The sequence below is a fragment of the Anomaloglossus baeobatrachus genome, chromosome 5 (assembly GCF_048569485.1).
Source record: "Anomaloglossus baeobatrachus isolate aAnoBae1 chromosome 5, aAnoBae1.hap1, whole genome shotgun sequence".
Classification (NCBI taxonomy): Eukaryota; Metazoa; Chordata; class Amphibia; order Anura; family Aromobatidae; genus Anomaloglossus; species Anomaloglossus baeobatrachus.
Window position 1 is genome coordinate 399,761,605 of NC_134357.1, and position 22,414 is coordinate 399,784,018.

The 22,414-nt window shown below is 46.9% G+C and overlaps 1 protein-coding gene across 1 annotated transcript; it reads right to left on the reverse strand.

Moving 5' to 3' along the window:
• Positions 1-14,880: 14,880 nt before the first annotated feature.
• On the reverse strand, positions 14,881-19,139 carry LOC142311618 (keratin, type I cytoskeletal 19-like). The gene is made up of 7 exons (XM_075350181.1): positions 18,557-19,139; positions 18,281-18,363; positions 17,862-18,018; positions 17,512-17,673; positions 17,309-17,434; positions 16,927-17,147; positions 14,881-15,552 (listed from the first exon to the last, which is right to left on the reverse strand). Exons 1-7 carry the CDS (start codon positions 19,085-19,087, stop codon positions 15,396-15,398), a joined length of 1,437 nt encoding a protein of 478 aa, XP_075206296.1. The 5' UTR covers positions 19,088-19,139; the 3' UTR covers positions 14,881-15,395.
• Between the last annotated feature and the right edge of the window lie 3,275 nt (positions 19,140-22,414).

The window sequence follows — 22,414 nt, forward strand, 5'->3', positions numbered from 1 at the left end:
TGTGTGTATGTATGTGTACATGCCACGTGCAGGAGGGGGCGGAGCAAGCTGAGCGGGGAAGTGTCGGCTTCCTGCACACATAACTAGGATAAATATCGGGTTACTAACCAAAGCGCTTTGCTTGGATACCCGATGTTTATCTTGGTTACCAGCTTCTGGCAGGCTGCCAGCAATGGCTCCTGCACACTGTAGCTGTAAAAAGCCCTGCTTTTTGCTGCTAGAACCGTTCTCGAACGTAACTAGAACTATCGAACTTTAGCAAAAAGCTCGAGTTCTAGTTCAGTCTAGAACACCCCCCAAAATCACTCGAACCGCGAACTGGAGAACCTCGAACCGCGCTCAACTCTAGTCTTCACACTGCTTTCCCCAGGTACTGTGAGTCCTGATAGGCCACAGCAAGCATTCTTACCTCAGCCTTCTGTGACGCCCTGGCACAGCCAGGTTGTCACAGAAAGAGTTAATCCTCCTTGGTAATCTGATCTCACACCGGTGCAGCAAGACAAACCACATCCCCCAGGGTAAGAGAAAAAGCAGAGCAGAGGGGAGGGGCTGGAGCAGAGTGTGTGGAGAGGAGACAGAAGTGGAGCCTGGAGTTGTAGCTCCCAGGCTGATAGTGAGGCGTGCTCCGAGAGGGCCAGGACAGGCTGTAGTGAGGAAGGGGCCAGAGGTAGCCGGAGCAGGGCGGTGGCCCCTCGGTACCTGGGTACCCGGATCACTACAGGGGAGTGGATTCCCCGTTCCCGGCTGAGGAGAAAGAGGAAGAGAGTGGAGAGAAAGGCACCTGGCTGCAGGGAAAGAACAACAAGGGCTGCTGCACCGTGTGTGGGACACTAACACCCCCGTACCGAAGGCTGCGGACACCGGCAATTCCTAGTTTACCAGTGACTCCGTGTGACGTACTTGTGAGTACACCCGTGCCCTCGGGCACCGCACTGCAGCACTGCGCCCTGCTCCCTGCTTACCCCATCACCGGGCCCCGGGACAACCAACCCCCTACCCACGGAGGGGAGAACTAACATCTAGCTGCTCCATACCATCACTCCCGGGATCCTCGTCCAGAGCAGCGGTGGTGTCCCAATCACCACAACCGTGGGTGGCGTCACGGACAATATAAATCTCCCTTACCAAATCCCTTTATACTGTGGAGCCTGGGATCACAGACCGGGTCACGCCACCGTGATACCCACAGAAGTGACTCTGTGGCCCGGATCTGAGTACTCCCTGGTCCCCTGGCGACACACTTCACCTATCTATCAGATTTTTCAGTCCGTTTGAATATATCATTGTCTGCAAAGGTATTCATCTTGAAGTTGACTCGCCCACCCCAGGGCTTTGGGACACCCGGTGTCGGGCCGGACTAGTCTGGGGGTAGTCAGCGGTGGCAGGGCCCAGCTCTGTGACCCTGGTGGGGTCAACTAATATGATGACTGCTGGGGATGGTGATTATAACTAAGTTTATGGAAGATTCATGATGCCACCTGTGGATTGCGGCTATGGAGCCGCCGCTGCTGGATAGGGCCTCCGGGGCTGATGTAATAGCAGCTGGGATGCTTCTGCTCCCCACAGGTGGAGCGGTACCCCGGGGCAACCATTGGTGCTTATGAAAGTCTATGCAAAGGTGGGGGTGGTGCAGGGCCAATCAGGTAGTATAAAGAACCGACACAAACAACAGTCTCTTTACCTTCTTTCCTTTTACTTGGCAACAGATTAGTCCTGGGAGACCGTCACAGGTGGTAAAGGTGATCTGGTCGCCTTGGAAGTACCTGGGGTGATCTCCTTGGCCAGTCGAGTATTGAGGCCTACTCCCTGCTCTTTCTCTGCTTCTACAGGACCCTGCAATCTTGGTTTAGCAGTGGCCCTCTTGCTGCTGGGACTTGTGGTACGTCCCGTTCCCGTATGGTAGGCTGCGCAGGCCCTCTCTGGTGCTGCTCTGCTGGAGTCCACACCGGGCCCCTGTGATGCAGCTGGACCTTCGGGTTCTTTATGGGACCAGGGGACCTGCAGTCCTCCTGCTCGTCGGATTCGGCTACCGGGGATGGGTTTTACACCCTGGCATCCACAGACTCTGACGTCTGATGTTTTGTTGCGTGCTCTTCTGAGGCAAACAGGTTCTGACCCGTCCTCCTCTAGCGTCTTCTCTCCGTGCCTCGCTACGGCTCCTGCTTTCCTGGGTTGAGCTCACTTAGCTCCACACCCCAGCTCACAAGACCGTACTACTCAGCTCCTCTCTCCTTGAACTTCCCCCACAGACTACCTAACTCCTCCCTCAGGTCAGAGCTTAAGGAAGTGCTTCCTGGAACTCCAGGTTTAGAGCTCCCTCTGGTGGCCTGAGGGAGAAACGGTGTTGAATGTTGGTACTTACTTTTCAAAAGACTTCCCCAATTACCTCCAGGCTCAGCATTAACCCTTTGGAGGGGCAACACTGTTGTGGCAACCAGATGCTGGGGCGCCACATATTTCCTTACCAGCAAGCTTCCCCTTCCTTTTTCCTTCTGAATACTCCCCATGAAATGTCTTCCTGAAAAGCTGATGTCATCAGCCGAAATGTCGAATGTATTACTTTCAGAACATCGACATTCACAGGAGATCGGCATTTCTGATATTCAGATGATGACCCTTGTCACTTTCATGATGTAGTTCCTGTGAATACCTTGCAAAACTGTAGGGGGGAAAAAAGCGCAATAGGGTCTTACCTGGTATGAGGGTAGACAGACAAGACAAAGAAGCACTCACCTGGTGAGGTTGTGCCAGTCACAACCCCTTATGATAGCCTGTGAGTGCCCAGTGGTTTAGCTGCAGCCCCGGGAGAGGAATTTTGTATCACACAGGTAGAAGAGAAGACCGGGTTTATGCCGCGCTATAAAACCACTGATGCATGTAAATTAAAAGATTTCCTTTTTATTTGACAGTTCCTAAGCGTTTCAGAGACACCCGTCTCCTTCCTCAGGAAAAGAAATCATGATGATTTCTTTTCCTGAGGAAGGAAACGGATGTCTCTGAAACGCGTAGGAACTGTCAAATAAAAAGGAAATCTTTTAATTTATACGCATCAGTGGTTTTTAGCGCAGCATAAACCCGGTCTTCTCTTCTACCTGCGTGATAAAAAATTCCTGTGAATACCGGCAGAGCACTGGCATTCACAGGAGAGCAGCATTTCCACTGTTCAGAGGGATGCTGAAGCATCCCTCTGAACACCAAAAGCAATCGGACAGTGCATTTTTCGGTCCCCTAAGGGAACTAATAAAATCAACAAAAAATGTAAAGAAAACGTTTTACAAAATATAAAAAAATAAAACAAAATTAAAGTTAAAATCACCCCTCTTTTGCCCCATTAAAAATAACATAATTAAAAACAAATAAAAAATACACATATTTGGTATTGCCAAGTTCAGAAATTCCTGATCTATCAAAATATCAAATAAGTTAATCTAATCGGTAAAGGACGTAATGAGAAAAAAATCAAAACGCCAAAATTAGGTTTTTGAGGTCGCCACAACATTGCAATAAAATGCAATAACAGGCGATCAAAACATCTCATCTATCTAAAAGTGGTATAATTAAAAACATCAGCTCAGAGCATAAAAAATAAGCCATCACTGAGCCCCAGATCCCGAAAAATGAGAACGCTACGGGTCTTGGAAAATGGCAACTATACATGTTTTGTATCTATGAACTTGTACTGACCTAGGGAATCATTTTGCCAGGTCAGTTTTATCATATAGTGAAGATAGTAAAAACTAAAAAAACAATTGTGGGATTGTACTTTTTTTTTCAATTTCAGCGCAATTGGATTTTTTTCCCCATTTTCCAGTACAATATGAGGCACATTGAATGGTGTCATTCAAAAGTACAACTTTTCCCACAAAAAACAAACCTCATATGGCTTTAATGACTGAAAAATATAAAAGTTATGGCTGTTAGAAAAAGGGGAGGAAAAAACGAAAACAAAAAACAAAAAATTGTCTGGGGTGAAGGGGTTAATAATTCATGGAACGTCCATTCTGAAAACCTGTTGACGGATCCACTTTAAAGGGAATTAGTTTTTTTCTTAAAACACAGATTTCAGCTGTTATTTACTTGAAATTATTGTTTAAACACCAGGACTTTATCATTGGTTGGACTATATTGTCTGTCTTGTGCCTGGTAGTCTGATACTACCCCTCCTGTGAGCAGCTCATAGTCTATAGACATTGTACATACAGAGCTTGGTGTGAGAGGGGACACATTGTTAGATTCAGGGTCTCTTTCTCTATGTCATGCTACTCTCAGATGAGATAGCAACAATCTGCTGACTAGTCATGGGAGAATAGTATCTATTAGTGTTCAGATTATGCTTCTGGCCTACTCCTTATCCTTCATACTGTATCTGGGGCAGAGTAAGTCGAGTGGGGTAGATCCGATCATGCGATGTGGCCGGCCAATCACAGTAATGCCAGTATCCAAACATGGCTATGGTATTACCATGATTGACAGGAAATCACTACATGTTTAGTGGCTGAAAAACAACTGCGAAACATGCAGGGAGGGGACTCGGCAGTGGCAAACGCGCTCGGCTATCACTACTAAGTTGAACAAATTACTTGAAATGCAACATTTATGGTCTTAACAAGTGATGGGCAAAGTCGCAGATTCCTGGGATCGGCGGGTCCAACCGGGTTTAAAAAAGCCCTGGTTGAGGCCCAGAATTGATCCCAGATATCTGGCCAGACGCCGGTCCCCATATAAGTCTATGGGGATCTGAATCAGGAGCTTAAAAATGGTGATAGAAGGGATAGGAGCAAGACATTCATATGTCGCGGGTGGAGAGGGCGCCGCCGCGCTGCGCTCGCTAACGCTCGGGTCCGGCGCTGCTGCGACGGCTGCTCGGTGGCTCGAGCGGTGGGCCGGATCCGGGGACTCGAGCGGCACTCCTCGCCCGTGAGTGAAAGAGGGTAGTTTGGTTTGGGGATTTGGTCCGTGACACCACCCACGGGTTATGGTGAGGTTGGGCACCACCGCTGCTGGTAACGGGGATCCCGGGAGCGATGGCAGGGAGCAGCTGGGATGTTGTTCTCCCCCTCCGTGGGTAGGGGTTGGTGGTCCCGGGGCCCGGTGAGGTGACGGAGAGGCAGGGTCGGGAAGGTGCAGGGTCGCTTGAACTGCGCAGCGCGGTGCCGGATGGCACGGTAGTACTCACTCAGCCACAAATGTACGCAAAGTCTCTGGTAAACCAAACGGCTGGATGGACGGGTCCCGCAGCCGGCTGCTGTGGCTTCTCCCGGACGGTTGGTGGTGGCTGACTTTCCCTGCACCTGTGTGTATGTTCGGTCCCGATGGATTCCCACCGGTAACCCGCTCCCCAGTGTGTATATGTGCCGGAGGAGCCCTTTTACCCGCAGGCTCTGGCCCTTGGAACTCTAGCTGTGGCGGTAGCTGTATTTCCTTTTGCTGGTGGGACGGTTGCCTTCAATCGGGTCTTGGCTGTTAGGAAACCCCTGGGGTTCCGGTCACTGACGGATTTGACCTCTAATGGCGGCTCCAAGCCTGGTCGGGGTCCGCAGGCCCTGCCTGTGTGTGCTGGCTTCACTTCGCTCCCCGGTTCGGTACCGGCGGGCCACCGCCCGTCCCCGGTCCTACGGTTCCGCGTTGATCTGCCTCTCCTGCTGACGGCCACCACCGTCTGCCAACCTTGCTCTTAGTGCCTGGGCCACACACCCGGACACGGTCAGATTGCTCCTCCACTACCACTTCACTCCTCTCTCTTTCACTTCCCTAACTGATCTGATCTGTCTTCCTTTTCCCGCCTCCAGGACTGTGAACTCCTCAGTGGGTGGGGCCAACCGCCTGGGTCCACCTCACCTGGTGAGGACATCAGCCCCTGGAGGGAGGCAACAAGGATTTTGTGTCTGGCTGATGTGCCTGTCTCGGGGTGGGGGTGTGTGTTGCAGTACCTGTGACGACCTGGCTAGTCCAGGGCGCCACACATACATACTAGGGTATATTGTAATAGAACTATATTTTAAAGTGCAAATTCAATTCATTGCTACAGCTGTATTTTACAGATTTGCTATTAACACCTGGAATGGGTACAGGAGCCCAGCTCCACAGCGTGACCTCTCACTGTCACTGCTGAACTTCAACTTCCTACTTCTACTTCTACTGCACTGACACTTCTGCCTTCCTTCTACCAGCCCTCCAACTGGGGGCCCTATTCCCCTCAGGCTGCCCAATGGGTGTTTGGTGGGTGTGGTGCAGAGTGTTCCTCAGGATTTGTGTACACTTGTTGGTAGCAACACCAAAGTGACAGGACCCGTAACCAAGGAGGAGCGGGTACCATGCAGAAGGGCTGATTGCACGGCACCCTTGGGACGACCTGATAGGCCAGGGCATCACAGATGTGTTATCTAATCTCTGGTTCTCCCTCTTTTCTCTGCATACACCCTGTAACATAGTAGTCTAACCGCGAGACCTGAGTTTCTTGTTTGGTTACCAGATCCTGTCTGTCTCATAAAGGCCCAATTACATGCAACGACGTATCTAACGATATATCGCCGGGGTCACGGATTACGTGACACACATCCGGCGTCGTTAGCAACGTCGTTGTGTGTAACAGCTCCGAACGACTGTTAACGATCAAAAATACTCACCTTATTGTTGATTGTTGACACGTTGTTCATTTTCATAAAATCGATGCTGTAGCAGGACGCAGGTTGTTCGTCATTCCTGCGGCAGCACACATTGCTACGTGTGACACTGCAGGAACGAGGAACATCACCGTCCCTGCAGCCACCCACAATGAGGAAGGAAGGAGATGGGCGGGATGTTACGTCCGCTCATCTCCCCCCCTCCGCTTCTATTGGGTGGCCTCTTAGTGACGTCGCTGTGACGCCGAACGAACCGCCCCCTTAGAAAGGAGGCGGTTCGCAGGCCAGAACGATGTCGCCAGGCAGGTAAGTTCCGTGTGATGGCTCCTAACGATGTTGTGCGCCACGGGCAGCAATTTGCCCGTGACGCACAACCGACGGGAGCGGAGCGGGTGCTTTCACCAGCGATATCATTAGCGATATTGCTGCGTGTAACACCCCCTTAAGAAGACGTTGCTCCCTGTATCCCATCCTGAGCTAATCTCAAAATTTCATACATGCCTAACCAAACACGCGTCTGTAGCACCCACTGGGCAAGGGGTTAACTTTACTCGTCGCCCAGCCGGTGATGTCGGGTCTGGGGATGTCATGAGTGGCCCTGCCCAGCTTCGTAGCCCCGAGGTGTACAATAAAAGGGAAGGATGATGGGGATAATTTCTCTCGTGACGCCACCTGTGGTACGCAGCCAGGGATTAGCCGCCACTGCCGGTGATGTCCTCCGGGGCTGATGGTGTCACAGCAAAGATGGTTCTGCTCCCGACAGGCGGAGCGTGCCCTGGGGAAGATGATGTGAATGGTAGCAACTGAACGACACAGGCTATTTGTTTACCTTTTACTGGTCAGTTGTTATAGTCCCAGGTTACAGTGGTCTGGTCAGTCGGGAAGCAGTGAGGAATCCCTTCTCTGCCATGTATGTTGGAGGCCTTCCTTAGTGCTCTCTGACTGTGGGTCACTGTGGCCTGGAGCAGCACAGCATCCCTCTTCCTAGGTGTGCTTTGCCTTGTCCCTTGTGGCAGACAGCACGAGCCGGATGTAGGGCCCTCCGGTATTTCTGCAGCCCCGGGCTCTAATATGCTACTGTGCCTTGGGAGTCTCTGTTGGGTCAGGTGGTGTGTGGAACCTCCTTTCCTCCGGGTTTACTGCTGGGCCGTTAGTACCCGACAGTCGAGGACCCTGATGTCCTGATTCAGCACTCGGTCCTGGAAAGCTTAGGTCAGCTCTCTAACAGCGACCGGTCTCTTTCACTGCTACTAGAGTTCTGAGTTTTCTCTTCCTGTTCCTCTCTCTAACCCCTCCCGAGCCCAGAATGCACAGGGAAGCTGTTACGGGGGCTGTCTGATTATAAAAACCACAGAGATATTAGACAGTCAGGGTCCACCGTGCAAAGTCTCTGCTGCAGACTATGGCAGAGGATAAGGGGTATCTTCTACAACGAAAGCAGTACTGACACTGATACGTCTCAGTGACACTAGAGCCAATCCCGGCGTGTACTGTTAAAGTCACAGCGACTACCGTATTTAGCATTAACGTAAAAGGGATATGTTAATGAGTGAGGAAGAGTATATAAGTGTGCCGCTGTAAATAGTAGTAGCACAAGTGCAGAGTGCAATACCTCTATTAAACTCACAGAGGAATATAGTTAGGAAAAAAAGCAATTCCTCCCTTAATCGGAGGGTGTGTGGTATGATCTCTGTTAATGGTCACAGAGACAAAAGCAGTGAGTGTGAAATGGCACCTACCTAGGTCTGTTCCTCTAGCGGTGACAGGAGACGGGCAGCAGCGTAAGCCGCACAAAGCTCCTACCTGCATTCGCTCCACTAGTGTGCGAGGACACGAACCACTAGATATGGCACCTGCCTAGGTCCGCTCCACTAGTGGTGCAAAAGAGACGGTCAGCAGCACAAGCCGCACAAAGCTCCTACCTATGTTCGCTCCCCTAGTGTGCGAGGATAGGAACAACTGCCAGACGCAGTATAAGGAACGTTACCCTAGCGGCAACATCCACCTACGAGTAGAATCACAAGGCCCAGCATGACCATGTGCCTCAGGCACCTGCCTATGTCCGCTCCAATAAGATGCAAGGATACGAGCCGCAGCCGAAGCTGTAAGGTACAAGAACGCTACCCTGCCGGTAGCGCTCACCTAGCATAGACAGAGATGCCTAGAGGGACGTGCACAGAGCGTCTACTCTCATGCATGAACCAAGAGGACTGAGTGCCGAGCAGCGTGCGTCAGGGTCTTATATAGACTCTGTGCCTCATCCAAGATGGAGGACACGAGAGCCAATCCGCTGCCAGAACGACAGCAATTACGTCACGCTGGCCTATCACCGAGCAAGGCGTCACAAGCACATGACCAGCGACCAATCGGCTTAGAAGGTGTCAGAGACATGTGACCTCGTGTCACAAGCACATGACCAGCGGCCAATCAGCTTAGAAGGTGTCAGAGACATGTAACCTCGTGTCAGTGATGATGTCACTCGCACATGTGCAATGGCTCCAAGATAGGACATAGTCTAAAGCGCTCACACATGTGCAGTAGCAAGAAATCTGAACATAGTCTCCATTGCCACAGCAAAGGGAAAGGAGACACGCAGATATCCCGAAACGGGAACCGTAACAGAAGCTCGCCCCAAACAAGACTTGAGCTCCCCTTTTTGGCCTGGATTAGGAAGTGTTGTGTGTGTGATTGTACCTGGCATAGAGGTCTCCCTGCTGTTTCCAAGCATAGCATTGCCCTCCGGTGAGGAGAACAATGCTACTGTTCCCATGACCACTGGGGTGCCACATTCCACCTTGGTTAAATTCAGTACTCCGGGACTGAGGAAACATTTAAAAGAGTAAAACAAAGTACAAAACATTATAATTAATGCAGTTTACATAGACAAAATATTTACATCCGTTAGCTGTACACTTTATACATCCGTTTCTAAGTACCGGGCTGGTTTTTGACCCAGGTTGCTCCTCTGTGACCTGCGCAGAGGTGGCTGTAACCCCTCACTGTTTGATAATTCTCCCGACCCGGCTGCCTATGGTTAGGCTGGAAGGAGGCCCTGTGCTTACTGGCAGGACAGGTAGATTCACCGTGGGTACGACAGATTCACCATGAGCAGGAGGCAGGTTCTCCGGTTCCTTAACTTATGTGAAATCCACTTTAATGGTTGGTAGGTCTTCGGGTTGGACTAGAGTTAAGGGGGCTTTACATGCTACGATATCGTTAATGTTTTATCGTAGGGGTCATGTCGTTAGTGACGCACATCCGGCCTCATTAACGATATCGCAGCGTGTGACACTTATGTGCGACCTAAAACGATCGCAAAAGTGGCCAAAATCGTTTGCAGCGGAGAGGTCGTCCTAAAACAAAAAATCGTTTACCTCGCATTAGCGATGCTGTTCCTCGTTCCTGCAGCAGCACACATCGCTGTGTGTGACACCGCAGGAGCGTGGAACATATCCTTACCTGCCTCCACCAGCTATGCCGAAGGAAGGAGGTGGCCGGGATGTTACGTCCTGCTCATCTCTGCCCCTCTGCTTCTATTGGACGCCTGCCGTGTGACGTCGCTGTGACGCCGAATGACCAGCCCCCTTAGAAAGGAGGCGAATCACCGGCCAGAGCGACGTCGCAGGGCAGGTAAGCCGTGTGACGGGGGAGAGCGTGATTTTGTGCGCGACGGGCAGCGATATGCCCGTGTCGCACAAACGATGGGGGCGGGTACGCACACTAGCGATATCGGTACCGATATCGCTAACGTGTAAAGCCCCCTTTACTGTTGCTTCAGCTGGTGGGTCTTCAGGCTGAGCTGGAGTCACCACCACTTCAGGTGGGACGGCTTGATGGAAGATTAAGACCGGTACTACAACAGCTTGGTTCCACTGTGTCAAGGTTTTTGGAAATGCTCCCAGAACAGTTTGGATGGTCTCTTCTTCTTCTGGTTTAGTCTGGGAAGCTTCGAGACCATCCTTGCCAGTCTTCAGCTGGCTAGGGCATACCTTCAGGTGATCCCTTGAAACCACAGCTGACATTCTTCCTCCATCCTTACTGATGTAGCATTCCGTAGGGTTGACAAAATTCGCGGGCAGGATGGTATACGGCTCAGCTTCCCACTGGTCATCCAATTTGTGCACCCTTCGTTTTCTTTTTAAAACTTGCTCCCCAGGTGATAGGGGGGCAGCTGGGGCCGCTTGATTGTAGTGCTTCTCCTGTCTCAGTCTGGCCTGGGATAAACTCTCTTCTACACACGCTTGGACCTGGCGGTACTTTTGCTGTCGTGCAGTGTCCCAGTCAATATTCGATGGAGCTGCTTCAGGCACCAAGACTCCCATGTCCTGGTCTATGGGTAGCTTGCCAGGTCTCGCCCGCATCAGATAAGCCGGGGTACAGTTACTGGACTTCACCGGGATGTGGTTGTACATGTCCACCAGGTTGGCCAGCTTCTCTAGCCACAGGCTTCTGTCTTCCAAGGGCAATGTACTTCAGCAGATGTAGCACCAGCTGGTTCATCTTTTCACACAGCTCATTGGTTTGGGGATGGTATGGTGTGGTTCTTATCTTTTTCCAACCGTACATTTTATAAAAAGTGTATTGCATTATAGATCATACTGTTTTGCACTGTATTGATACGTAAAAAATGACTCACTGTTCATATATTAAGTTTTTTGTACTTGTTATAAACACTTAATGTTTGAAATGATGCACTGCAGTTAAAATTAGTGATTTGACCAATTGACTAGAGATGAGTGATCCTGTTTGGCATAGATCGGAAAAAGTTAAAATTATACGATCTTTGGCCTGATCAAATCGGACATCCGAACATTTACTGCAAAAGTTGGCAATCTTGACAAGGATCGGTAAATGTTCAGATGGCAAAAATAATCCTCTCCTTGCCCATCACACCCATGTCAAGTATTGCCATGGCTGTGATTGGCCACTGTAAAAAAAGGAAGCAAAAGGGTTAAAGCAAGACATACTTGGGGTACTTTGCACACTGCGACATCGCTAGCCGATTGTAGTGATGCCGAGCGCGATAGTCCCCGCCCCCGTCGCAGATCCGATATCTTGTGATAGCTGCCGTAGTGAACATTATCGCTACGGCAGCTTCACACGCACTTACCAGCCCTGCGACGTCGCTCTGGCCGGCGACCCGCCCCCTTAGGAAGGCGTCACAGCGATGTCACACGGCAGGCGGCCAATAGAAGCGGAGGGGCGGAGATGAGCGGGACGTAAACATCCCGCCCACCTCCTTTCTTCCTCATTGCAGGCGGGAGCAGGTAAGGAGATGTTCCTCGACCTGCAGCTTCATACACAGCGATGTGTGCTGCCACAGGAACGAGGAACAACATCGTACCTGTTGCTGCAGCGAAATTATGGAAATGACCGACACTACACAGATCACCGATTTACGACGCTTTTGTGATCGCTTATTGGTGCTTCTAGGCTTTACACATTGTGACGTCATTACCGGTGCCGGATGTGCGTCACTTTCGATTTGACCCCGATGAGATCGCAGTAGCGATGTCGCAATGTGCAAAGTACCCCTTACAGTCTACCTGGAGGCTGCAGTGCTACTTCCGGGGCTGATAATCATCCTGCATATATATTCCCTGCTTTGCCTGCCCACCGGCATCTCTGATTGGCTGCAGTCAGACTGTGCCCCCACGCAGTAGCATTATACTGATGGTGTAAAATGAATAAAATGCCTTGTGCCTCACCCCTGTATTGATTCCAGCACAGATAAAGCCATGGCTATGGTCTGCAGCCCCCAGCCATGCGCTTATCTTGACTGTGTATTAAAATAAGAGGAACCCCATGAGGTTATTTTTTTTAAATTCTTTAAATAAACAAAATGGAATGTAGTACCCCCAATGTTGGTACCCAGCCAAGATAAAGCCCGACAGCTGGTGGCTGGTATTCTCAGGCTGGGGAGACCCATGCTTATTGGGCCTCCACAGCCTAAAAATAGCAGGCTGCAGCTACCTAGGATTGTCACATCCATTAGATGTGTCAATCCCAGCATTTACCTGGCTCTTCCCAATTGCACTGGTGCGGTGGCAGTAGGGGTAACAGGGGGCTAAAGACAGCCCACAGCTGCAAAAAAGCCATGGATTAGTAATGGGAGGTATCTATAAGACCCCCCATTACTAATCTGTAAGTGAAAAGAAATAAACACAAACACCGAAAAAATCATTTATTTGAAATAAAATACAAAAAAACACACTCATCACCACTTTATTAACCTCCAAGAGGCCCAGGTCCAATATAATCCACACGATGTACCACGGCGATTCCAGCTCTGCTACATTATTGAAGTCAAAGCGTGCAGCCATAGAGCATGACCACCCGCTGTAGGCATGAGGCAGAGACTGAGCAGCGGCCAGCAGTGATATCAGGTTAGTTGCAGTCACAGCTGGAGATTCCCATGGCTCTTCACCTGTGACCACAGGTAACCTGACCTCAGGGGACCTTCTGATGAGGTCACTTCTGAAATTAGGTCACTGAGTTCATTGAGGTCCCCAGAAGTCAGGTTACCTACAGTCAAAGGTGGAGGGCCATGGGACCTCCTGCTGTGATTGCAACTAACCTGAGGGACGTTACCACTGAGCACTGCAACTCATTCCCTGCCTGAAGTTCACAGCAGGCAGTCATGCTCTATGGCTGTGCTCTGTGCCTTCAGATGTAACAGAGCTGGTATCATTATGGGACCTCATAGTGTGGATTATGCCAGACCTGTGTGTGTTGGGGGTCAACAACTTGGTGAAAGAGGGTGGGATTTTTTTAAATAAAGGATTTTTCTGTGTGTTTGTGTTTATTTATTTTTACTTATAGGATTAGTGGTGCTGGGGTCTCATAGACCCTTACCCAAACTCTAATCCAGGGTTTAGTGGCAGCTGTGAGCTGTGATTAACCCCTTATTACCACGATTGCCACCAAACCAGGGCAATCGGATGAGTCGAGTAAAGTGCTGGGTTCATCGCATCTAATGGATGCGACAATCCTACGCAGCTGCAGACTGATATTTTTAGGCTGGTGGGACCCAATAAGCTGCATGTGGTTTCTCTTATTTTGATACACAGCCAAGATAAGCACATGCCTGAGGCTGCAGCCTGAAACCATGGCATTATCTGTGCTGGTATCAATACAGGGGGGACCCTACGATATTTATATTTATTTAGCACTAGTATAATTGCACAGAAAGCGTTTATGATTCCAATGAATCACAGACGCTGTCTCAGAGAGTGGGGCCGTGGTCCAACAGCAACCAATCAGATGCTGGTGGAAGGGGAAAGCAGTGAATATGGATGAGGGATAATTATCAGCCCCAAAAGTAGCTCTGCAGCCACGGGGAGACTCCGTAAGTATGTACTACTTTAACCCTTTTTTATTTTCTTTCCTTTACAGTCCCCCCACACCATTTTACAACACATCACTTTTGCCTCCCATTGAATTTAATGGGTTCCGATCGGTGATCTCAGGCGGGTTCGGCGATCCTGAACTGATATGATCCTTAGCAGTGTTCTAACATGGTAACGACCCCAAACATGCATCCAAGACGACCACTGCCTTGCTAAAGAAACTGAGGGTAAAGATGCTACATTAGCCAAGCATGTCCCCAGACCTAAATCCTATTGAGCATCTGTGTGGCATCCTCAAATGGAAGGTGGAAGAACACAAGGTCTCTAACATCCACCAGCTATATGATGTCATCATGGAAAAGTGGAAGAAGATCCAGATCCCCAAAGAATTCTTTGCTGTGGAAGCCATGTTGAACTTCCAGTGACCAGTATGAGAGAGTGTTTGAGTGATAACACCAAATTTACCACATCTGGTCCCCATTCACACCTGAGACCTTGTAACACTGATTCAAATGACACTGGGCAGCTAATTGGGAACAATTTGGCCATTTTCACTTAGGGTTGCACTAATCATATGCTGGCCACTATACCACATTCTTTAAAAAGGTTTTTTTTTACCATCTAAAAGATTAAAATTGATTTATTCCAGGGTTCATATATACTGGTAGATTGTTGGAGAAACTCCATACTACAGAGTAATGTGTCTGCCCCTATTCACGCATGTGCAGAAACCTTGTTCTTTAGATCCATTTCAATATTTTACAATCTCTACAGCATCCCCCAGCAGCAATGAATACATAATACATCCTCACCCCTACTTGCCAAGTTAAACAATAAATTATATTTTATTTATTGACCGTGACTGCAATGTACCCATCCCACAAAGCAAACACGAAGCAGAAATAGTCTCATGGTTCATGCATCAAGCAGTTTTATTATCAGTTAGGTAGGAAACATTCTCTGCAGAGTCTAACCACCCCCCGACATGGAATAGGCAATTCAAAAACAAACAAAATGTAAAAATATGATGATGACATTGCTTGTAGTATGAGGGCAACAAGCTAAACAAAGATTAGCCTCCAAACATAGCGCACAGGCCAAAGAGCAGGAAGTATTTATGGAAGTTGCTCATAGCTAAATGAAGTTGAGTGGTTCAAAAATTTATTTTTTTTAGTTCAATAACATTTTGTTAATTAAAGCAGAAGCACTATGCTATGCTAAGTAATATCCAGCACTTAAACCATTCACGAGACACCCAAATACACACACAATTTCCATAGACATGGGTTGTCACTGTAGTACATTAGTAGGTGTCACATATTGCCAATGTATATATGTGTATAGTCTCCTTTCAGCTTAAAAAAATGGGTTTATTGCCTAGTACATCTGCTTTAATATAACAAGGCCACAGAACATATTTTATCTAATTTTTAGATTGAGAGTAGCCTTCTTTCATGTCTTCCACTATAGTTCTTGGTTTTCCGCCAGAGCCTAATGAACCGCCCATGCCTCCCATTTGGCCGGATCCACTTGAACCGCCTGACATTCCATCTCTGGTATTTCTGTAATACGTGTTTCTGCTATAAAAGAGAATATATAAGGTTAGCAAAAAGTGAGGGTACATAAGAATGTACTTTTCATTAATAACTAAGACATGAAACACTTTATTGCACTCTTTTCAAACCTGTAACTTGGTTATAGTTCTTCAAATGATTTACAAAATGCACCCATTGAATGTGGTCTACAAAAATTAGAGAGCAGCTACAAAGAATGTCTCTCATTGGGAAAGGCACAATACTTCTGCACATTATATGGACAGTCCTTTGATTTTAATGGGAATTTGGAATTGTATAATAGCCTTCTTTGTTGGGTTATATCAAAGGGGTTGTTCAGGAGTTTAACATTGATGACCTATCCTTGGGTCATCAATCTCTAATCGATGGAGGTGCGACACCCAGCAACACTGCAATCACCTGTTTTAGCCGGAACTACTCAGCTGTGGAGCTGTGTCAACTGTATAGAGGCCATGGCTTGGTTCTACATATCCATTACCTAGTTGAATCAATGAGGGGTAGACGTGCAGTATCTATCTGCGGCCACTATTCTGTCGATGGAGCTGTGCAGCTCTGCAACTGAGTATTTACGGCCAGTGGGGGAATAGGGAACAGATGACTGTCGCAGTGCCGGCTGTCACACTCCCATTGATCAGCCTTTAATGACCTATTCTAAGGAAATGTCATGGATCTTAAGGTCCCAGACAACCCCTTTAAAATTCGAAGACATTTTGCCTTGTTCCCCTGCAAATTATAGCTTATCACTCATGGTTCAGGCGGCAGGAGGACTCCTTTTGTTAATCATTAATTAGACCCTTAAAGCATATTCTTGGGGCAAAATTATAATTTGTGAATATGATACTGTTTCTCTGCTGTTCACACCTCTAGCACTACCTCTTGATATCATTCCAAACCTGGACTTCCTCTGGTAATATTGATGCATGCATGGTCAAAATTCACGGCCTCAACCACTAATTCCTCTATATCTAAAACCTATTTCCCTACCATTAGCTAAGCTGAACTCTCATGTTTACTTTAGGAACTGTTGAGGACCAACCAGACTAATGCTGAATGCTTGGTGAGACCCACTTGAGTATACACTTGAAATGTGGTAAAACCAGAAAGTCCATCTCTGAATTTTCTTAGAAATTCAGATGAGGAAGACATGTGACTGTTTGACAGTGATGGTTGGAATTAAAACATATAATTAATTGCAAATCCACCCTACAATGTATCTATATGAGTGAGTTCTGCTATACTCCTCTATGTTGGGGTATTCCTATCATGGCTTTATTTCTGGGGAACCACATTGCAATCTATGAGTAGTTACAAATAAATGCAATCAATAACTTTCAATATGTAATTGAGTATTCCACAATGATCTACTGATTGAATACTTACTTAGCATCTTCTCCATCAAGCAGTTGTCTGTATGTTGCTATTTCCCTCTCCAGGTGCGTCTTTACATCCATGAGAGTTCTGTATTCAAAGTTTTGCCTTTCAAGATCACATCTCAGCTCTGCCAGTTGCATTTCAACATTGGATATCATTTCTTGAAGCTGTGAAAGCTGGTTACCATAACGAGCTTCGGTCTCAGCCAAAGTGTTCTCCAAGGCTTCTCTCTGATTATACCACATGGGAAATAGAGGTGAATATTCTCACTATAAAATGTTCTGTATTCATGTTATCGAGATGTATGATATGCTCCTCGTAACTTTGATATACACAATAAACAATGAAGTAGAAATCTTCACAATGTAGACACACTGCAAGCTTGACTTACCAAGTTATTTTGAGTTTGAAGATCTATTTCCAAGGCTTGAGCTGTGTGCCTGAGTTCAATAATTTCCGAATTCTGTGTCTGCAGTTGTTGGGCGCAGCTTGTCATCTGTTGGTTTAACTCTTCACTCTAGGGTATGAGAACATTATCACCTTTCTAGTTCAAACATAACTGTATAACCTCTCAGTGCTCTTTCACAGTCCTACCTTATCTAGGAACCACTTCTCAGCTTCTTTTACGTTGTTGGCCATTATGGTCTCATACTGATCCCTTATTTCTGATAAGACCTTGTTTAAGTCCACAGCAGGAGCAGCATCTACTTCTACATTGACTCTTGCACCCAACTGAGAACGCAGGGTGCTTACCTCCTGTAAAGAAGGATAATTTAAGAATATGAGAAACTCCAAGAAGTTCTTATAGCTGAAACATTAATTCCTTATTTGATTTACAAAAAAATAAACCACAAAACACATACAATGCAAATGTTATGAATATAGTTGACAAAATATGTAAAAAACAAATCTCAAGACAAAATATGTTTCTTTTTCCCTTTTACCTCATCATGGTTTTTCTTTAAGTAGGTCAACTCTTCATTTAGGCTTTGGAGTTGCATATCTAGATCTTTCTTAGCAAGTTGAAGCTCATCAAGGACACGACGTAGTCCATTGATATCCGCCTCCACACTATTGCGGAGAGCTGTTTCGTTTTCATACCTGAAATTAAATAAAAAGCTCAACAATGTAACAATGACTTTCTAATGTAAGAATGAATGAATGAAAATTGGGTAGTCATCACAAAGAGATGTTTAAGAGCCTAACTGGACCTGCGAAAAGCAAAGTCATAAGTTCAAAACAAAATTGATACCTGTTGAGTTGAACTGTTGACTGTGAGATAAAAATTAATTATCCAGAATTTTATGGACCCAGATATACATGAAGATACATATTGAAAAACTCAAAGAGCATATGAACTTACTTGGTCCTGAAGTCATCTGCAGCCAGCCGAGCATTATCAATCTGAAGCAGGATGTTAGCATTGTTGGTGCATGAGTGAAGGATCTGAAATATATTTGAGAAATTAAGATGTTGCCTAATTTGAATCATTCTGGTACATTAGGCATGAATAATAGATACACGAATAAGGAACAGATATTTTAGAAAATGTTACATTTTATACAGTTTTTGCACATTATAACTTTTATATAGGACTGTTTACCTGTGTTGCATATAATACAACATAATCATACTGTACCTTGTTTTGAAGGTCCTCAATAGTCTTGAAGTAGGGCTGGAAATCAGGTGATGTATATGGGACCTGTTTATCATGCCACTCTCGAATTTTCCTCTCAAGTTGTGCATTTTCTTGCTCCAAAGAGCGCACTTTGTCTAGGTAGGATGCCAATCGATCATTCAGCATCTGCATGGTTTCTTTCTCATTGATGTTGAGAATGTTTTCCCCTCCAGAAGAGTGGCCACTAGATTGGCCACCACCAAGGCCAAACCCTGATCCATAACCACCAGCACTACCTCCTCCAAAACCAGAGCTAAAGCCTCCAGCACTGCCACAGCCATAACCTAGACCTAAGTTAATACTTCCAGCTGAGCTCCCACCAATTCCATGGGAACTGCTTAGGCCTCTCCCAGCTAGACCACCATGCATGCTAGGTGATCGGTAAGATCCACTTGAGCGTACAGTTGACATACGGGTAGAACAAGAACCTCCACTTCCTAATCCCCTCATTGATCCAGAAGAAGAAATCTTATGGCTTTGCTTGATACTCATGATGGCTTCAATCAACAAATTCTGTGAGTGGCAAATGCTTCCTACAAAATGCCAATGTGAAGGAACCCTATTATATACCTCTTTGTAGGGTGGTGTCCACTATGGGTTTTGTTTCCCATGAGAACATGTCATATCAGGTTTGTGCAATAGTCATGAAAAAAACGTATCCATAAAACTTCATTTTGGGTTCCTGATTCTATTTCTAAGAAAACTATAATATTTCTCCTATAAAACAATTGTATGCCCCACCCTGTTAAGAATAACATTTTATGGTAAATTGCAGCAGTAGAACGTTTACATGCGGAAGACTTTTTGCTTGTTATACAGTATAATGTGTAATATAATTACAATGGGATGGTACCCTCTCATTATTTGTCTGCTTAGCCTGAAATTACACATCCCTATAAGCTTAGAGGTTCTTCAATGCCAAAAAGGGAAATTGCTTACAGTAGTAATTTGACTGTAGCGACATTAATTTTTCAGTGTTATCACCCTTGATATTGTCTTGTCAAAGATTTCATCTTTCTTCACAACCAAGTTTTAGCAGCCCAACTATGGCAGGGGATATAGTTACATTTTTGAGCTTTTAAAGATGGGTAACCATGTTGTATGTATCCATACTGCGGCTCCCATAAAAATACATGGGTCCATGATGGTTCTTGATATACCATCAATTTTATACACAGGCATATATAGTAGTGTTCTCATGGAAATAAAGAAACCTTTTTGTAAGTGTCACCCAGTAGTGGTAGCTACCCTGTATGTCAATTTTCAAGCCTTCAGTATATTGGTGTTTCACATGCTGACATCCCTAGTCATATTGCAAGACTCCTTAAATGGCTTACATTAGGAGGCATTAGGTAGAGAGATTTATTTTCTTAAAGGATCTAATTGGCCTGTTTTCCCCATGGAGAACTGAGAGTAAGATTCCATGCTCCGAGAGCCATTTTCTGCCCTTACCCAAGGGCGTTTCATTCAGTTAGCTCTTCACCCAAACCCTGCTCTGCACTAATAAAGAAACGTTCCCCAAAACAATTGACTGGAGATAGGTATCTCGCTTGTTTATCCCTAGGTTGCCACAAAACTTGAGTATTTATCAATAGATTCCTAGAGTCAGTCTACCTTGAATATTGGTATTCTTTATTTCATGACGCCATAATGAGGCCTGATTCTACACTTTAGGATCACCACCTGATTCATAGATGAATAGTTAAAATCAGTTCCAGGCATCAAGATAACATAATGGCCCCACTAGGAATTCTATAGATGATGGCAATGCAATATACTACAGCAACCAGGGGCATAACTACCGCGGTCGCAGAGGTCGCGACTGCGACCGGGCCCGGCAGCTTAGGGGCCGGTGGCCGCCCAGCAGATAAGCAGCCATCTCCTTTCTGTGAGAGGAGCTGCGCTGATCTAGGGCAGACCACACGGCTGCTATATGACCCGGTGCCGCCACTGACATCGGGCTCCCCTGCCTGGTGTCAGCGGCGGCACCGGGCCCCCCTCCCCTGTCATCGCGCACAGGAACAATGAAACATGGAGCGGCCAGTGCAGCTCCACGCTCCATCATTCTCCCCCTGTACCTGCGGGGTGATGTCACTCCTGTGTGTCGGCTGTGCTCGGAGCACAGAGCGCAGGGCGGGAGGACGCCGACGGCAGCAGCAGGGGAATGGAGGAGAGCTGAGGACGGAGCAGCGCTGGAACGAGGAGAGAGGTAAGAAGAACTTGTTGTTTTGATTTTGTTTTTTTTTTATTAAATCAGTGTGTATACGGTGGCCAGAGGCCATGAGGGACTGCATTATACATGGAGCATGGGGGCAGCTTGCAGTATACATGGAGCATGGGGGCATCTTGCATTATACATGGAGCATGGGGGCAGCTTGCATTATACATGGAGCATGGGGCAGCTTGCATTATACATGGAGCATGGGGGCAGCTTGCATTATACATGTGGCATGGGGGCAGCCTGCATTATACATGGAGCATGGGGGGGAAGCCTGCATTATACATGGAACATGGGGGCAGCCTGCATTATACATGGAGCATGGGGGCAGCCTGCATTATGCATGGGGGCAGTTTGCATTATACATGGAGCAGGGGGCAGCTTGCATTATACATGGAGCATGGGGGCAGCTTGCATTATACATGGAGCATGGGGCAGCTTGCATTATACATGGAGCATGGGGGCAGCTTGCATTATACATGGAGCATGGGGCAGCTTGCATTATACATGGAGCATGGGGGCAGCTTGCATTATACATGGAGCATGGAGGCAGCTTGCATTATACATGGAGCAGGGGGCAGCTTGCATTATACATGGAGCATGGGGGCAGCTTGCATTATACATGGAGCATGGGGCAGCTTGCATTATACATGGAGCATGGGGGCAGCTTGCATTATACATGGAGCAGGGGGCAGCTTGCATTATACATGGAGCATGGGGGCAGCTTGCATTATACATGGAGCATGGGGCAGCTTGCATTATACATGGAGCATGGGGGCAGCTTGCATTATACATGGAGCATGGAGGCAGCTTGCATGATACATGGAGCATGGAGGCAGCTTGCATTATACATGGAGGGCTGGGCGCATTATACATGGAGCATGGGGGGCTGGCTGCATTATACATGGAGCATGGGGGGCTGGCTGCATTATACATGGAGCATGGGGGGCTGGCTGCATTATACATGGAGGTCTATGGGGCTGCATTATACGACATGACGGACACCTTACACATGGACTATATGGGTGCATTATACATGGAGGACTATGGGGCTGCATAACACAATATGAAGATATTATGGGGCTGCATTATAATACATATAGGACTATGGGGGCTGCATTATAATATATGGAGGACTATGAAGGCTACCTTATACATGGACTATGGGGGTGCATTATAAAACATGGAGGACTATGTGGTGCAGTATAATATATGAAGTACTATGGGGTGTATTCTAATATATGGAGAACTATGGAGTGAATTATAATATATGGAGAACTATGGTAAATTCATTATAATAATTGGAGGGCTATGAGGGCTACTTATACATGGAGGACTATGGGGTGAATTATAATACATGGAGAACTATGGGAAATGCAATATAATACATGGAGGACTATGTAGCTGCATTCTAATATATGAAGGGTTATGTGGGACCATTTATACTATATGGAAGGCTATTCAGGTGCCATTATTGTATTTGGAGAACTACCGTATTTTTCGCTTTATAAGACGCACCTGATTATAAGACACACCCCCAAATTTGGTGAAGGAAAAGAGAATTTTTTTTTTAATGTTAAATGGGGTCCATCTTATAATGC